Source organism: Impatiens glandulifera, chromosome 1, assembly GCF_907164915.1.
Source record: "Impatiens glandulifera chromosome 1, dImpGla2.1, whole genome shotgun sequence".
In the NCBI taxonomy this organism is placed as follows: domain Eukaryota; kingdom Viridiplantae; phylum Streptophyta; class Magnoliopsida; order Ericales; family Balsaminaceae; genus Impatiens; species Impatiens glandulifera.
This window is the reverse complement of record NC_061862.1, coordinates 149,488,671-149,506,469: the sequence shown is the minus strand read 5'-3', so window position 1 is coordinate 149,506,469 and position 17,799 is coordinate 149,488,671. Positions and strand designations below refer to the sequence as shown.

The window sequence follows — 17,799 nt, the reverse complement described above, 5'->3', positions numbered from 1 at the left end:
ATCAAATCGCGCTTTAAGCTCTAGCACGGCGAAAACAATAAAACTAGAAGATAATATTAATAATAATCAATAATAATAATAATAATAATAATAATAATAATAAAGGCTTCTAATGTACCTACAAAAATTGCTGACAACGGAGAGCAAGCAGTTATAAAACGAGATTTTGCTGTAGATGGAGTCATTCTTTAGCTATCTTTTGAGTTATACCATTTTCATCTGTGCATTTTGAGTTGTTGAATACATGAGATATACTAGCTCATTGAGCAAGTAGGTTATTATGGATGCTGAACCTCAACTAGTATGCAAACTTGCTTGTATACATTATTAGCCTATGGCCTTGCTTCTATACATTAGCCTATGGCCTGTGAATCTTTGGAAATGATATCGAATTTGTATATCCTTCTCGATAGAGACACCTGATATTTCTTGAATGGGTTTCTTCTGTTTCGTGTTATTTCCATTGCATTGGATCGGATGAATTTTGAGTCTATTTTTGTTTATCCTTAAATAGGGCTTGTGGGTTGATCATGAACTAAATTTGCAAGAGATTGGTCCAAAATTTGAGCATCATGAAATGTTCCCTGCAGCACAAACTAATACAGGTCATATTTTATCTATAATTGCAATAAGATGTGGATTAATTCAATTCGCATCAGCTTCTTCTATCAAATTAATGAAATCATAAACTAAAATATCTTTATAATAGATATGTCAGTCATTTAAGCTAAATAGTCCATTTTTTCATTGAACAAAATTTCCCCCAAAAAAAATCGGTTTATTTGAAAGAAAAAAAACAATCCTGCATCAAACCATCCCTAGGTTTTGTATGTTTGAGGTTAATTAAGCATTGATGCATTCTACCTTCCATGAATAAACATTTCCACAACTTTGAACATCCATAAGTTATAAGTAGTTCTTTGCACATCTGATAGAAACTGTTGCAACTTGCCATTTGAGGGAAGGACAATTGTAGAAGTTGTTAAGTTCATTACTCTTAGGTGTGTCTATATTATATCTAACCATCGTTTTGTTTATCGGATTCTTTTTTGCAGAATTTGTAGAGTGGAGCAGGTATATATAGTTTGAAAGTTTCTCTTTTTATCACTACTTGTGGTTCAATTGAAGCGATTGTTGAAGATGCATGTCAATTTTATCATTAGGTGCAACACTTGCTTGTGGAACTGGTGCATGCGCTGTTGTGGTTGCATCAGTTCTTGAAGGTCATGCCAGTCGAGTAAGTTCAGGACATGGTTTTTCTAAATGTATGGGGAAAAACTTTCAAACAGGGTTTTTCTAAATGGTTTTTTATGATCCCATGAATAATTAGGAATCAGTTATTAGTTAGGAATAAGTTATTCTTTTCATTGCTCAAACAGTAATTAAATCTGTTTTTCTCTACAACTTTAAAACTGTTGTTCTATCTAATTTCAACTCTTATTCCTAGTCTTAAAATCTATCTATTTGCATGTCACTCATTGATAACCAAAAAGAAAGGTAACTGAACATGTTTGGCCAAAACGGTTTTTGTTTTGGAGTTCAACAAAAATCCCAAACAGGGTCATCATCATTCAAATCGTCCCCACTAATCCTTAAGAAAATGTTTAGTTGTCGGGGTTGATTGTGGATAAGAAACCTTATTTAAGCGATTAAGCATAAGCATCTAGCATTAACGATTCAAATAAGTTCATATGTAATGGGAAATATCATTGAATTGAAAAACAATGCATTCTAAGAAGTTACTTATGATTGATTAAAAAGAATACATAATGGCTCCTCATATATCTGATGGATTATACTGTTCTTGAATAATTTCAACCTAAGAAGCATCAGAATCATCTTCTATCATTTGAATTAATCAGTACTAACCCCATTTCAGCAATCAACCACACCAGCCAATTGTCTTGTTCACTGTGAAACCATTTTCCGAAGTTTGTGTTTGTGGTGGTGATGATCTTGGTTCTCTTGGTTTGGCAGGATCAACAAAGATAACCCAACCATCCAAGAATTTTCCATTCATTTGCTTCCTAGCTTCTTCAGCCTCTTCTAATGATCCATATGTCAAAAAGGCAAAACCTTTTGATCTTCCAGTTGCTCTATCTGTGATAACTTTTGCTGCAATATCAAAATAGAGATTAGGTATTCATCATTTTTCCTAGATCCAACTTCAAATTGTTACCTTCAACAAGCTGACCGTATGATGAAAATGTTTCCCTAAGTTTATCATCAGTTGTTAATCTTGAGAGACCTGTAAAAGATAATCATGACGAAAATGAAATCTACTGAGCATAATGGAGAAACACAAATTGAAACGAAGACGAACCGCTGACAAAGAGCTTGGGACAGGTGAGAGTTTCATAGAAGCGAGAAAAAGCGAATGGAGAACGAAGAATCGATGTTGACGGTGAAGAAGAAGAAGAAGTATTAATTAGAATTCTACGGAAAGAAGAAGCAAACGCCATTGATGCACAGTTCGATTCTCAAACACAACTAATTGTAGAAAAGAGGCTTAATCTGAGAAACCCTAAATCGTGATAGCTAGTCTACAAGCACTATCAGGATAGTTATCATGTACTTCATCAACTAAAATATTATAATCTTTTTTATTAAATTTAAATATAAAATATTAAATATTAAATATAAAATATAAATTAATAAATTAAAAACTGTTTTATTATTAATTTTTTTTTAAAATATATATATATATATAATAATAATAATAATAATGCTTTGATTTTTTTTTAGTTTGTTGGGGGTGAGAGTCCGGAGTAATTTAATATATATGTAATTAAATTGATATTTTGGTCAAACTGTGAGTTGACCCGTCCATAAACTTTAAAACGATTAAAAATACAATAAAAAAATACGTATATATTTTTAAACTTGCAACCTAATAAAAACAAGTACAATTTTTAACCAAGTGTGATTGCGATGTGGTTGATCGAGAGATAAAAGGCCTAACAAATGAGAGTGGTTAAAAAATATGAATCAAAAGTGTGATTGTGATGTGGTTAGTTGAGGATAAGAGACCAATAACAAATGAGAGTGGTTAAAATTATGAATCAAATATTTGATTGACCAAAGTGTGAGATCAGAAAGTTAAATGTCGAGTGGTTGGTTTGCTTAGAGATAAGAGTCGTGTGAAAGTGTGATTGAAATGTAGTTTGTCGATGGATAAGAGGTCGATAACAAATTATTGTGACGTCACGAGATTAGAGGTCGATTAAGATTTATGGTTGATTTGTTGATTGATAAAAGACGTGTGAAAGTGTGATTGAGATTAGTGGTTGATTTACCGAGGGATAAGAGACGTGTGAAAATGTGATTTGGATTCATGATTGGTTTGCGATGGATAAGAGGCGTGTGAAAATATGATTGTGATTGGTGTTTAGTTTACTAGGGGATAAGATACGTGTAAAGTGTGATTGAAATTGATGGTTGATTTGTCAAAGGATAAGAGGTTGTTAACATTTGTTTGTCGAGTGATGAGAGATTTGTGAAAGTGTGATTAAATATGTTTTCCAAGGGATAGGAGTCTGGTAACAAAGGATCATAAGGTGACGAGATTAAAGGTCGATTGAGATTTGCAGTTGGTTTGTCGGGAGATAAAAGACGTGTGAAAGTGTGATTGAAATTGGTGGTTGGATTGTCGAGTGATAAAAAACATGTGAAAGTGTGATTTGGATTCGTGGTTGGATTACCGAGAGATAATAGAATGGTAACATTAGGATTGGTGGTTGGTTTTCTAAGAGATAAACAGGTCGGTAACAAAGGATCGTAAAGTCATGAGATTAAAGGTCGATTGTAATTGGTTGTTGGTTTATTGAGAGATCAGAGACATATAAGTCTGTAAATATGAGGTTACGAGATAAGAGGTCGATTGAAATTGGAAATTGATTTACTGATAAATAAGAGACTGATAACATTGAAATTGATGGTTAGTTTGATGAGTGATAAGAGATTGATTTAGGTTGGCGGTTGATTTACCGAGAGATAAGAGAGACATGTGAAAGTGTGATTATGATTGATGGTTAGTGATTGGTTTACTGATGGATAAGAGGAGTGTGAAAGTGTGATGTCACGAGATGGAGGTTTATTGGGATTGGTCGTTGGATTGACGAGAAATAAGAGGTGTGTGAAAGTAATAAGGTTATGAGATTAAAGGTCAATTGAAATTGGTGGTTAGTTTACCAAGGGATCAGAGGTCAGTAACAAAGGAATGTAAAGTCATGAGATTATAGGTCAATTGTGATTGATAGTTGGTTTGTAGATGGATTAGAAGATGTGAAATTATAAGATCACGAGATGAGAGGTCGATGAATTAGTGACTGGTTTGTTAAGGGATAGGAGGCTGGTAAGATTGAGATTGGTGATTGGTTTACTGAGGGATAAGAGATCGGTAACAAAGGATCATAATATCACGAGATTAGAGGTCGATTGTGATTGGTGGTTAAAAATATATGTGAATGAGATGTTGATTGACCGAAGTGTGAGGTTACAATATTATAGATCAATTGTAATTGGTGGTTAATTTGTCAAGGGATAAGAGATGTCTAAAGTGTGAGGTCACGAAATGGAAAAGGTCAATTGGGATTTTGGTGGTTGGTTTGGCGATGAAAAGATACGTGTGAAATTGTGATAGGTCATAATATTAGTAATGAGAGTTGTTTGTTGGGAAAAATAATATTAGTGGTTAAATGTGTGATTGAGATAGTTGGTTGACCGAAGTGTGAAAGTGAGGTCACAAGATGAGAGACCGATAAAATTGGTGGTTGGTTTGCTGAAGTGAGGGTAAAGAGGTCGTGGTAATAATATGAGATGGTTGAGGTAAAAATACTCGAAATGAGGTCATGAGATTAATGTTCATTTGAGAAAAAAAAATGGTGATTAAATATATGAATGAATTTGTTAGTTTATCGAAAAAATGAGGGTAAAGAAGTTGGTGATATGATTAAATGGTTGATTTGTCAAAAATGATGGTAAAAGATGTTGGTATTGTTGTGATGCTAAGTGCAGAAGTGGGATAAGGAGATTAGTAATATGAGAGGTCTATTAGGTAAGAAATGATATTGTTGGTTAACCGAGAAATGAGAGTAAGAGGTCAAAGTGGAAGAGGTCCTTGCTGATAAGAAAATAGTTAAATGAATGTCTTTTTATCAAATTTGTTATTATTTTTTTATTTATAACGAAAACAACGATGAATGAGAGGACAAAGACGGTCACTAGGCTATCATAATATTGAAGGTTTCTAATGTTTAGGCATAGATGTTGACGACGAAGAGAATAATGAAAACGACGATGATGACACCACAAAGAGGTGAGTGTTGTTTATTTCAATAATTTTTTTTTTCTTAGGTCATTATGCTAGTTGAATTAATAATTTTTAATCTTTTAGATAAAAAAAAATTATTACTTAAGCTATTCTTGACACACCATTAATTAACTAATGATTTTGTTATTAATAAGTATTTTTTTAAAAGCTAAGAATTAACATGAGTCCATGCTCTATAGTCATTCTCAACCTAAACTTAAAATGGGAGGCTTTAACTTAAGACGTTTTTTTTAAAAAATAAAAATAAATATAATGTAGCTTCAAAATGTCCAATAACTTAGAATAATTTGGAAATTGATCAGACATAAGTAATAACTTTTTTATTTCTGAATCTAATTGTTGTATCATTAATGATTAGAGAATGAGACAATTAAAATATGTGGTTAAAAAAAAACTAGCTGCACTGTTTATTATTGTTTGTGTTTAAAATAAAAACAATTATTTTTAAACACATTTTCTCATCCTAAACAAACTAAGATATGATACAAAAAATCAGCAACTCTATTATGTGTTCTATGCAAATATATATATATATATATATATATATATATATATATATATATATATATATATATATATATATATATATATATATATATATATATATATATATATATATATATATATAATTCTCTCTTACATTTTTTAAGAAAAATTAGAGTTATCTAGGATATGGTGACCCTAACTGTGGAAATACCCTAAGTCTCCATCTACAATACATAAATAAAATTGTGGCCAAGTATTTTATTCACCATTACAAAAGAGAAAGAACAGATATACATTATACAAGACTTAGCTAGGAAAATAGAGAAGACAACAATCAACAAATCAAAATAGATGTAAATAAATAACAAATTCTGATTAAATTTATGGACTAATAATATTGAAAACATAATTAATGCATCTCCTGGAGAATATCTATACAAATCTTCAAATAGAAATAAATTGTGTTTGTGCCACAAATATAAGAAGAGAATTAGAACCTGCAAATCAAATTATGATGAATAATATTTGTATAATTCCCAGTAGATCATCATCATCCCAAAGTCAAATGTTTAAGCTTTGAAATATCCCTTCTCAAATTGTTGTAGCTCTAAACAGAAAAATGTCTACAAACAGAAATTGTACCAAATGAGAAAATTAGCTTGCCATGTGATTATAAAAAAAAGGTCAGCATGCATTTGCTAGTGGTGTACATTTACCCCTTTCCTCTCTCACTTTCACTTTCCCTTTCATTTTCTCTTCACTTCATTTTATTTTTTTTTATGAACAAATTCTCGTCCATGCTCAGAATCAGATATTACCATGCCGCCCCTAGCTACAAACAAAGACACCGCTGTCTGCATCCAACGACAATAATAAGAAGAAGAAGAAGAATACAAATCTGTCTTTAGTCTTGTACTGGCTGAACCGCCTTCTCCAGCATTGAAGTGCCCTTAAACACGGTTATCTGAAACTGCCTTGTATACTTCCACAACTGCAAGCACAAATCATCATCAATGGAATAATGAAAACTGAATTACGCGGAAAAGAGTGGTGTATGTAAGCTCTCACCTGCTCGTCGGTCCTCTTCAAGAACCCGAGTTTTTTAGTCCAGATTGGTTCAGCATCCTCGGCAGCAGGAAGCACCAAAGTTTCTACTTCCATTGAATGTAATAATGTCTCAATACACGAGAATAATGCTTGGAAGTATCCCTAAACCATCATTATCATCGTTTTTAGGCACATTTGTTATAGATAAAAGCAATAACCATAAAGGGGCTGCTGCTTACTTTTCCTTGAAACTCTTGACTTGTAGCCACTATAGGAAGCTCAGCAACCTCTCGCCCGAAAACCCTCAGAAGGCCAGCTGATACAACAGTTGAACTGTATATATATTCAAGCAGAAGAAACAAACATAATGAGCTCAAATCATGAAACAAACACTATTATTATGAGAAAGAAGAAACGGGTCCAAGAATAAATCTTACTTCACAATTAAAACAACGCAATAAATTCCCCCAAATTCTTGTCCCGAAATATTTCTCCTGCATAAAAACAGAATGCAAAAACCAATTCAGCATTTCTTGTTTGACCAATCATTATTTAATTCTGTAATAGGACGTGCTTTAACAGATTCTGTAGCTTCAAATAGAAATAATGTTTTATCTAATATTCCAACACAATATTTTCTTGAGAAATATCTAATTGAAGTATTTCTGCAAAATTAAATGAAATCTGAACACTAAAAACACTTATCCACCCAGAAAATAAGAAAGTAACATTAACATGAACAATCTGTGACAATAGCTTACCCATACACCATTACAGGTATGAGATCACGGCCAGATCTTGCAACAATAGGATCAAAACATTCCTATCAAAATATAAAAAGGCATAATTAGGTCTGTAAGAAAAACACAAACATAAGAACCATAAAAGATGAAAAATTTTAAAGAGTGGAAATGAGTAGGAAAAAAAAGAGTACATCAAGCAACTGTAAACTAGAATAAACCAGAATATGCAAATACTTGGTTTATAAAATGCAGAAGCATTGCAACTTCATCTATAAACACTGTCCTTAACATAAAGTATAATTGCTGAAACAACTATGACGTCTTTAACTTTAGCAGCTTGAGCATCAATTTTGCAACATGTCATAACAGCATAACCTTCAGAAGTTGCTTGTCAATTCAGCTAATGTGGGTTGTATGGGATAATTTCCAAATTAACCAATGTACCATCAACAACCTTCTCATCCATCACATCATTCAAATCATCAACTAAAATACACTCTATTCAAATATATATATGTATAAATTTAAACCGTCATGTCTTTTTACTCTAATCCTGTTTTTTCATAACCTACATCAAACGAAGTTATTTCAAAATAACTACCTACTAATTATTCAACTAACCTCATAGTCAAACAAGTCCCTAGTAATAATCAAGGATGGGGAAGTAACAAATAGGTCACAATACCCTAGCAAAGTAGCATTGTAGCTTGAAGAAATTAAACATGAAATCTGGCATCAAAATAGAAGCACAAAGTTCATTATGATAGGAAACTAATTTGGATGCCTAAATGGGAGCTCCTCAGTTATATATCTATCATCAATAACAGCATTCATTTAAATCATCAATCAAAATAGCCTCTATTTAAAAAGGTTATATATTTATATCCATAATGACTTTTTACTCAAATAATCCAAGATAACCTCCATCAAACGAGGTTATTTGAAAATAGCTACCTAGTTATTCAAATAACCCCAGGTCAATCAAGGATGACATCAAAATAGAAGCAAAGTTCATTATGATAGGCAACTAATTTGGATGCCAAAATGGGAACTCCCAGGTCCAAGGAACTGAAAGTTGAGAAACATTTAATTCAACCCACATCATCTCTTCTGAAAATTCTTCCTCATAATAAAACAACTAAATCCCAGTTAACCGCACTAGGAAAGTAGAGCTTTCATAAGTGAAAGATTCTAGGTGTGCTCTACATTAACTCCGTGCAACAGTGACAATAAATTAAAAGGAAAGCTGCAGATACTCACCCGAAATATTGCAGCAGCCCTGGATAGAAGTGGCAAGTGCTCACGACACCTACTTTTCCCGCTCAGAATCTGCCATCTAATATCATTTTCCATTACACCGGGTAAACCATTATCCTGATGTTTCTTGTTTATGATATTGGCCGCTGTAGTGGGAATCAACTGTGCTCCAGTGCCAACAAGATTCTGAAGAGTTGAGTGGATTTGGCTACAGTAATCACAACAAAACCACTTATCCTTGGGAAGTTCCTAAAAAAATATGCAAAACTTGATGTTCAGCTTCTAAAAGACTCTTGGACATGAAAAAATTTAACAGATTTACAGGAACTTGAAAATATACTTTAAGATCGCAAAAGCCATTATTTCGCAAGCAACCAACATGGTATTCTCTTTCACACTGCATAGAAGAACCACTAATAATTAATAAAGCACATGAATTGAACTGAAAATAAGGGATATACAAAATGCTAAGACTGTTTACTTGATCACAAAGCATCACAGTTCGATCATCAAAGTTGGCAACACTGAAATCATGGGCCCTGAAAACGTCTCATAGGTTGTCAGTATGGCTTCCACATATTGGCAGTAATGCAATATTTAACAACTGCTAAAGCATAACACAACTTATCACCTAATCTAAATTATTAAGTGTATTTGAATTAAGTTCATTTGATAATTGTTAACTAAAATCACTTAATTATTTATATTCAACTCAAATTAAGGTAGAAAAAACAGCTTAAATTTTGGTAAACTAGGAAAGACGTTAAGAGTAATATAGTGAGAACGTGCTTTTATTGTTGTGCTTACACAATTTTTATTTAATTTGCAAGGATCATTTTCAAACAAAAAAAAAGGTAATATGTGAGAACGTAACAAAAAAAACTGTTTAACCCTTGTAAATTAATCAAATTACGTTACTATAAGGGTAAGAGAGTCTTTTAAGTACTTTTTTAACATTAGTTCCACATTTTACCAAATCAACTTACATATCAAGTTCTTACAATTCGTTTTCTTGAAAAGAAAAGGACTTAAAATTCAGATATTTTTATTTGGTTTATTTTACATTTATTTTTTGGACACTTAAATGATTCGGTAATTAAAAGTCACTATTCATCATTAACACTTAAATTTCAGTTTTAAGCGCACCCTAAAATAAATATTACCAATTAGCCTCTTTCCTTCACAAGATGAAGGTATGGATTGATGGCTTACATGCAATATGCAGCAATTTTCAATGAGTACCCTCAAACAACAGTAAAAGATTTCACTAATAAGAATTCTCGTTGAACCTTGGTACATCATCTTTATCACCACTATCAGGGTAGAAACTATTCAATATCTAGTCACATAAAAGGTGAAGTTGGAATCAATAACTAACCTGCAGAAAACACAACCACCTATATCTGACTCTGGTGCTTTAACCACTCTATTCAATCGTATAATAATAGGCCCTCCAATATTTGAGGATCCTCCAATTGCTTTTTTCCCAGGGCTAGACTTGTCTTTACAATGTGCGCAATGCCAATTACTTTCTGGAACAGATTGCAAGTCCAAACAAGCTGCACAAACAAAGAGAGAAGCCATAATGATAATGCAATATGCAATAGAAGATTTATAAGAAAATCTGTACCTGCATGAAAGGATCGAGGGCAGCCACCACAAAGTATCAAGTCTCCCGCATCTCCACATACTGTACACATATCATCACTCTTACCGGTAGCAATCCTTTGCCCACTTGCCAGAGATAGAGCTATATCATGAAGGGAGAGTCCACTAGAAGTGTATATATTCCGGTAGCTGGAAGAAAGATGGAAATTTTCATTACAATGTGATTCACCAATAAGATCTAAACATGACTGCCTAAAACAATACTCACGGTTGACGTCTAGCAGACCATCCAGCATGAGCCTCAAATTGTGAAGGACTAATCTGATCAAGGAAAAAGATAAAATTATGGATATGTGGAAACAAGAAGAAAGGACATGTCCATGCAGTAAATGGATTAGCCAAGAATCGTTATTTGTTCACCATTCACCTCAGTGGAGCAGTGAGAACAGACTATCCCACTTCCTTGTTTGTAGCCACTTAGTATTCTCTGTGTATTCATAAAACTGAGGTTCAGAATAAAGCAGAAGAAAAAAATTTGTCAGCTAATGTGATCGAGAAAACCTGTCCCTTGGAGTAGTAAGCCAAGTCAGTCCCATCAGGCAAACCATTCGGCATGAAAAGTAATTTGTGCAAATCATTATCTCTGCATCAATATGTAAAAATGTTCCTCAGCTCAAAAATTGAAGTTGAATAAGTGGAAAAAGAAGATTAAAGCACAAACATCATAAAGAAAGACATGCATTGAGAATTCTCTACCTCTTCCTAGTACAACCGTCAGCAGTCTTCTTCTGCTTCACAACTGAGCTAGACAATGGAATGTTTGGCCTGGAGATAGAAATCAGAAGAAATGATCTATTGTCGCAAATTTACAAAAATATGTTTGCATAGGAAAAACAAAGAGACTGCCTCAACTAAGAAACTAAGCAGTGATTGTACCTTGTGGAAGGATGTTTGACAGGAACCTTAACATGTTTCTTCCCCATTTCAGACATATAGTTATTATGTTGAAGACTCGCTGCATAATATGAGCAAATTGTCAAATAGATAACATCCACAAACAAACATTCATAACTAATTCTTTAATCTAGCCTACATCATGTATAACATAACATATATCAGCATCACCTTTCCAGGCTTGCAAATGCTCCTCATTAACGCATGATCCAGCAACATTTTTTATTACTTCGTCTAAAGTACTGAGAGGGGCAGTCTTTAGTTCTTGGATGATACCGTAAATTGGATTCCCATTCTCAAAATGAATGTGATTGTTGGGATGTCTAGTCTTTCCACCAGCATGAAGCTCAAATTCATAGGCAGTAAGAGTCTGCTAAGCCAAAAGATTTCTCAATGAACCAGGAATTATAAACAATCAAGACAAAAAAGAATAAAAAATAAAAGTCTATCCTAACTTACTTTAGAATAGTTGCACAAAGAACAGCTGCACAAGTATCCGTTGCCTCTTATAATCCCAGGGAGCTCTTTCTAACATAATTTAGACATAGAATAGACTTAGAAATTAGACACATTTTACACAAAATCAAGAAAATTTGATTGAATAGCTACAAATAGTAAAAAAAATACCTTTTCTGATGGAGAAACATACTTCACACAAGCTCCTTCCAAAACCCCAGAGGATAAAAGCTTTTTAACACTTGTAGGGTATCCATCCGGAACAACTTTCTTGCTATCACTATGAAATCCCTTACCGTCTGCATAGGGATCATCCATTGACGTATAATTCCTGTCAATAACATTTGATATGGACTGAGGAGCTATTTGATCGATATAATCTTCTTTTCGTTTGCTGAATTTGAAGGTGATTTTTCGAATACCAGTGGTACTGACATTCTCAGGGATTTCAAGAACCACTTTAGAAGTCAAACCCTCCCCAGGCAAGTCTGTGTTGCTTCTTTCTTCTACAGAGAGGCTTTCCTCAGTGCTTGAATTTCCTGAACATGTGGACAGTATATCACAAGCAACAACTTGTTTATTATTGTTCAACACTTCCGGTAACTGACTACTAATTGTATGAACACTCGAAGCATTATCTTGAGGAGACAAAACTGGGTTCGAAACTTCCGAACATATTTCATCATGAGAAGCATCTTTCACCTTCTTCTCAGCACCACAAGGGTCCAATTCAGTAACGTCTAAAGCTTCCTTCGCTTGCTTCTTAGTGCAAGGTCCTTCTTCAACATCATCTCCCAAAGAATCATGGTCACGTTTTGGCTCAATTGGTGACGAATTCTCATTTTCAAGTTTTCTTTCGTTCGATATAGTCATGCAGACTCCATCTTCTCCCATTCGGAAAACGTCCTCAGACACTATAATCCAACAGTTCTTAACAATCTTGCATTCAACCGCAGCATTGAAAACTGAATAACTAGAATTAGAACTTCAATTTCACTGAAACCCACTACAGGGACAACAAGAATCAAGCAGATGACTAACAATTACGACCAGATACGAACTTAATTATTATCCAATTTATGAATCTAATACCTCAAACATTTGTTAAACCTGAAAAACACCCACGAACCGCCATAACCGCGACAAAATGAAAAAGACAATCATCCGTAGATCTTGAAATTTCTAAAATATGGGTATGAAACAGAACAAGTTTCTGAGTCGTGGGTTGGTTTCAGATCGATGATTAAACAAACTAGGGCTAGGGTTTCTGTCTCCTTTTTCCGTCTTCTTCGTCGTAAACACAAAGCGGCAACAAATTTAACTGCAAATATAATTCAATTCGCGGCAGATTGAGATGAAACGGAGAATTAAGGAAAATGAGCGATGAGATCTATTATCAAACTGAAATACAGAGATTAAAAGTGGACGAGATACATGAAAATTTTAAGGGGTCATGATTTTTTTCACATATTATCTTTTTCGTGGGACCCAACAATTATCTGTCACATATACACGTGTATAGTGTACACCTTATTGTCGATATTTTTTTCCCGACTAATTCCCGGGTTAACTACGTAATCCGCAAACACATTTAACCAATTAACCAGATGGTGAGCGGAGAGAAACCTAACGAAATGGATTCTTACCGAACTTTAAATCAATTTTTTTTAATTATTTTTAATAATTTATTAAATTAAATAATTATTACCAACTAATATAATTAAAATAAATAATTAATAAATATAAATGACTAATAGTTTAACTAAAGCTGACCTAGGTTAAACTTAACAACAGCCCAACTCAACACAAGCCCATGGGTTATGGGTTAGGGTAGCCCAACCTACATCCAAAAAAATAATTATTAAAGCTCAAGTTCATTAATGACCAGAGTATTCAATTAAAATCTTTTTATATTTTATTATCTAACATATTTCACTAATTTATAAAATAAAAAATTCACAAGTACAAAGTGAATAAAAGTAGTTGTGTCAGATAATACTTAAGTTAAATAAAAATAAATAAACTATACAAATGATGACATGTATTGTGCCTAGACATGAATGGGTTGTGTCGTGCCACCCAATTCTAAACCAAATGAAATAATAGTGGCAATTATCTTATTAAGGAGAGACTTGTCATTTTAAGATAAAACATCATAGAGCTACAATAATTTGAATATGTTGAAAATGAAGAATTATCATGTTGTTTGCATCTCATTTGAACCATATTTTAAAAACAGCCAGTCTAATATGACAACATCAAATTATATTCATTAAATTTACTCTAAAATTGCACAGTAAAATATTATTATTGTCATCATTTTACATCAGTAAAGAAATCAGAAAAAACCATCATAATACATAAATCAATACACTAAAAACATGACAATCCAAAGGAAACTTCAAAACAAGACCGTTGTCGATAAAACTATCGTGTAAGATGGATCAAATCGTTTATTATATTGAAACTTTGCCCAAGATGATAAGAGAGTGTGATGGTTAAAATATGTGTTGTTAAACCTTCTTAATTTTTTATTTTAATCTTTCTATCAACAATTTGTATTAAATAATTTGCACAAAAATTATAAATGTAAGTCTAATTTTGTCATTATGATTAATAAAACATTAACAATTATCCACAATAAACCGTTATAATACTAATAGGTATTTTTCCTGGGTTATACCGATTGGTTATAATATCAATTGGTATCATAACCAATCGTTAGAAATGGTCGTCAATCATCTTTTTTTAGTAGTGATAAATAATTTGTTGTTTTTAATATCTACGTGTTGTATATGTTGGTGAGATGTCTATCGTGAGAGCTCTGAGGCCATATGAGACCATTGGAGAATAGAAAAGAGTTGAAAAGGAGTGTGGGCATATATGATCAAGTGTGTGCCTCTTCATGGTAACAATGATGGGCATTAACCCCAATTTGTAAAATCTAAAACAAAAAATTATATGCAACAGTAGTGATTCATAAATAAAAGTTATTATGTACTTGAAAAAAATTGAGGTAAGTTTGAAGGGAAAAAAATGAATAAAACAAGTGAATTAGTGTCTCAATTTTTTTAAATTAAAGAAACAACTAATAAATTAAGGATAACATAACATACTTACAATAAATAAAAATTATAACAACTCGATCCTAAGATGAATCCACTTGTATTTGGCTTAAGTTTAGTCAAAAATAAATTATTATTATTGAACCTTTATCTATTCAAATATTTTGAAACTTAGACTAAGTAGTTTAGTTGTTTTTAAGATAAAATGTGTTTAATTGGTTATAAATTCGATTATTCTCAAATGCATTTATTTTAGAAAAAAATTGCATACATTTTATGTTCAAGTTCTCTCAATGTTTTCCACATGTTCAAGTTTTCTTACTCTAACCTTTTGTTTGGGCATGATTTTACATATCTTTGTCACTTTCTTTAATTTATAATTGTCAAAAATACAAATATTGATGGTTAATTAAAGATAACATATTCTCTTAATAATGAATCAAATGTTGTAGATCATAACATATATTATAAAATTCTCCATTGAAAGGAGTAAATAAAAATTATTTATTTGAATTATTCTTATGATTAAGTATTTATTCATTTATTCTTATTATCAAACTATTAATTTTAAAATTTAGAATATGACATGATCCTTAATTATTATTAAAAAAGAAATATAATTCAATTTGATATTATCACATGATAATAATGTTTCTCTTTGAAAACACATGTATTATATATATATATATATATATATATATATATATATTATTTTTAAAAACATCTATATATATTAAAAATAAAAATCATTTAAGCAAAACGAAAAGGCATGACATAAAAATAACAAATAAAAAAATAATACTTAAAAAGTATCGAGCTCGTAAATCTTCGGAAAAAAAAATTAACTCCCTAACAGACCCTATTGACTTTCCTAAACGAATCTCAAAAGACATCATAATAATAGTATTGTGAATGATATGCATCGGACGACTACGATTATTGAAAGTTCGATGATTTCTCTCCAATTAGATAGTCCACCAATGAATAATTGAGATGGTAAATGTTAGGATCGGTGTTGACTATAGAGATGGGGGTTTGGCTATAATTAACAGCTTATGACTTTCAATTCGATTTTAACTCTGTTAGAAGTTAAAACATGTTTCTATTCTTCACAAATTTTCACAAACTCTTGAACAAGTTCAAGTGCGGAATAGTTTGTTGGATTTGAATCGTTAGATAGATGAATGAAAGCAACAGAAACTAAAGAACACAGGAAGTTTTATGGATGTTCGGAGATAAAATTCTTACGTCACCCATTCTTCCTCAACATGAAGGATATTCACTAGAAGACTTTGATTTAGAACAGCGACTGCACAAACCCAGTCAGAAAACACATGACTTAACAATTGTCTGCTTCTAAACTTCTAGCTAACTCTTTGTTGAACAGTACAACCTCTATTCAACTGACAGTACTAAAATTTCACACATAAAGAACAGTAGAGGAATTACAGGGTACTCTTAGAGAATGTAAACACAACGCTTTTGATATTCTTGAATAGTACAAAGTATTTTGCAAGTGAGCAAGAGCGCACGAACTGAGAAAGATTCATTTAGCAAGAATAACTCAGAGTGATCAAGAGAGAGCAAGTTGGTTGAAGCCAGAGAGAGATCCGTCTGTTGTCCTTGGGTAGCTATTTATACTTGAAGTACACCAACGGTCGAATTTTCTTCATGGACACGTGTCATGTGTCCATTTGACAGACCCCAATAGAACGATATTATAGCAGATTGTGAGCATTGGGATCGTGGTCGTACCGGACTAATAATACACTGAATATCCTCTGATATTGCGTTGTACTAGAAAGGTACAATGGAGGCAATTTGAATGATAAATGCGTACGTGGAAGTCTTTCATTTTTTGAGATTAGTTGGCTTGTTAGACTGCTGATAACGAACTTTGTTGATGAGTTGGATAGAGGCATTAGACTCTTCCTAAGACGTCTGATAAAATCGAACGACGTCTAACTACTTCTTCTTCAAATCGCGTCTAAGAAGGTTAGACGGCGTCTAAGAAAGTTAGACGACGTCTAACTGTGCTTCTTCTTCAGACCGCGTCTAAGAAGGTTAGACGACGTCTAACTGCGCTTCTTCTTCAGACCGCGTCTAAGAAGGTTAGACAACGTCTAACTACGCTTCTTCTTCAGACCGCGTCTAAGAAGGTTAGACGACGTCTAACTGCACTTCTTCTTTAGACCGCGTCTAACTGCGCTTCTTCTTCAGACCGCGTCTAAGAGGGTTGGATGACGTCTAACTGCGCTTCTTCTTCAGACCGCGTCTAAGAAGGTTAGACGACGTCTAATTGTCTAAGAAGGTTAGACGACGTCTAACTACACTTCTTCTTCAGACCGCGTCTAAGAAGGTTAGACAATGTCTAACTGCGCTTCTTCTTCAGACCGTGTCTTAGAAGGTTAGACGACGTCTAATTGCGCGTTACTTAGTCATGTCTAAAGTAATTAGACGATGTTTGCTCGTGCACTCCTTAGACCACGTCTAAAAGAAAGAGTTAGACGACGTCCGAATAGACAAACTTCTTTGGATTTGTACCTACACAAGGCTAGATTACCCAACTTAGTTTTATTCAAACCACATCATCAAAATTATGTTGTATATATTCTTTTAAGTTAATTAATTATTTCTTTCTTAATTAATTTTCTCTTTTCTTTATTTATTTTAATCCAACAATTTTCTCATTTTTGATGATGTTAAAATTAGGTTAAAAATAATTAAGTTAAGAATACAAACTCAAAAACCAATTAATCTATTTATAATTATAAACAAAGTACATAAGATAGTAGAAGTTTAAGATCCCTACCTTTTAGTTCTTGAGTACTCATCGATCGGGATCTCTATC

At 32.7% G+C, this 17,799-nt stretch overlaps 2 protein-coding genes across 4 annotated transcripts; both read right to left on the bottom strand.

Annotated features, from left to right (window-relative positions):
• Positions 1-1,729: 1,729 nt before the first annotated feature.
• On the bottom strand, positions 1,730-2,515 carry LOC124914828 (organelle RRM domain-containing protein 2, mitochondrial). Its single transcript, XM_047455444.1, has 3 exons — positions 2,324-2,515; positions 2,180-2,248; positions 1,730-2,115 (listed from the first exon to the last, which is right to left on the bottom strand). Exons 1-3 carry the CDS (start codon positions 2,460-2,462, stop codon positions 1,883-1,885), a joined length of 441 nt encoding a protein of 146 aa, XP_047311400.1. The 5' UTR covers positions 2,463-2,515; the 3' UTR covers positions 1,730-1,882.
• Positions 2,516-6,327: 3,812 nt separating this feature from the next.
• Positions 6,328-13,301, bottom strand: LOC124920110. Of its 3 annotated transcripts, none has more exons than XR_007097627.1 (19): positions 12,055-13,301; positions 11,887-11,955; positions 11,599-11,797; positions 11,410-11,488; positions 11,230-11,298; positions 11,035-11,116; positions 10,901-10,960; positions 10,742-10,794; positions 10,496-10,662; positions 10,244-10,424; positions 9,347-9,404; positions 9,206-9,262; positions 8,869-9,114; positions 7,627-7,688; positions 7,303-7,359; positions 7,105-7,198; positions 6,887-7,027; positions 6,535-6,809; positions 6,328-6,441 (listed from the first exon to the last, which is right to left on the bottom strand). XR_007097627.1 is itself a non-coding variant. In XM_047460521.1 (19 exons), exons 2-19 carry the CDS (start codon positions 12,775-12,777, stop codon positions 6,723-6,725), a joined length of 2,484 nt encoding a protein of 827 aa, XP_047316477.1. In that variant the 5' UTR covers positions 12,778-12,889; positions 12,976-13,301; the 3' UTR covers positions 6,328-6,722. The 3 variants fall into 3 exon arrangements, 2 of the variants coding, with proteins under 2 accessions (XP_047316477.1, XP_047316476.1); XM_047460521.1 differs by having other exon boundaries at positions 6,328-6,809; positions 12,055-12,889; positions 12,976-13,301; XM_047460520.1 differs by having other exon boundaries at positions 6,328-6,809.
• Between the last annotated feature and the right edge of the window lie 4,498 nt (positions 13,302-17,799).

Coding starts and splice junctions, on each gene's coding strand:
- LOC124914828 (XM_047455444.1), bottom strand. CDS start 2,462: ATGGCGTTTGCTTCTTCTTTCCGTAGAATTCTAATTAATACTTCTTCT. Junction 2,249..2,323: donor TCCCAAGCTCTTTGTCAGCG/GTTCGTCTTCGT, acceptor TATCTTTTACAG/GTCTCTCAAGATTAACAACT. Junction 2,116..2,179: donor ATACGGTCAGCTTGTTGAAG/GTAACAATTTGA, acceptor TTGATATTGCAG/CAAAAGTTATCACAGATAGA.
- LOC124920110 (XM_047460520.1), bottom strand. CDS start 12,777: ATGGGAGAAGATGGAGTCTGCATGACTATATCGAACGAAAGAAAACTT. Junction 11,956..12,054: donor ATGTTTCTCCATCAGAAAAG/GTATTTTTTTTA, acceptor AAATTATGTTAG/AAAGAGCTCCCTGGGATTAT. Junction 7,199..7,302: donor TGCGTTGTTTTAATTGTGAA/GTAAGATTTATT, acceptor ATATATATACAG/TTCAACTGTTGTATCAGCTG.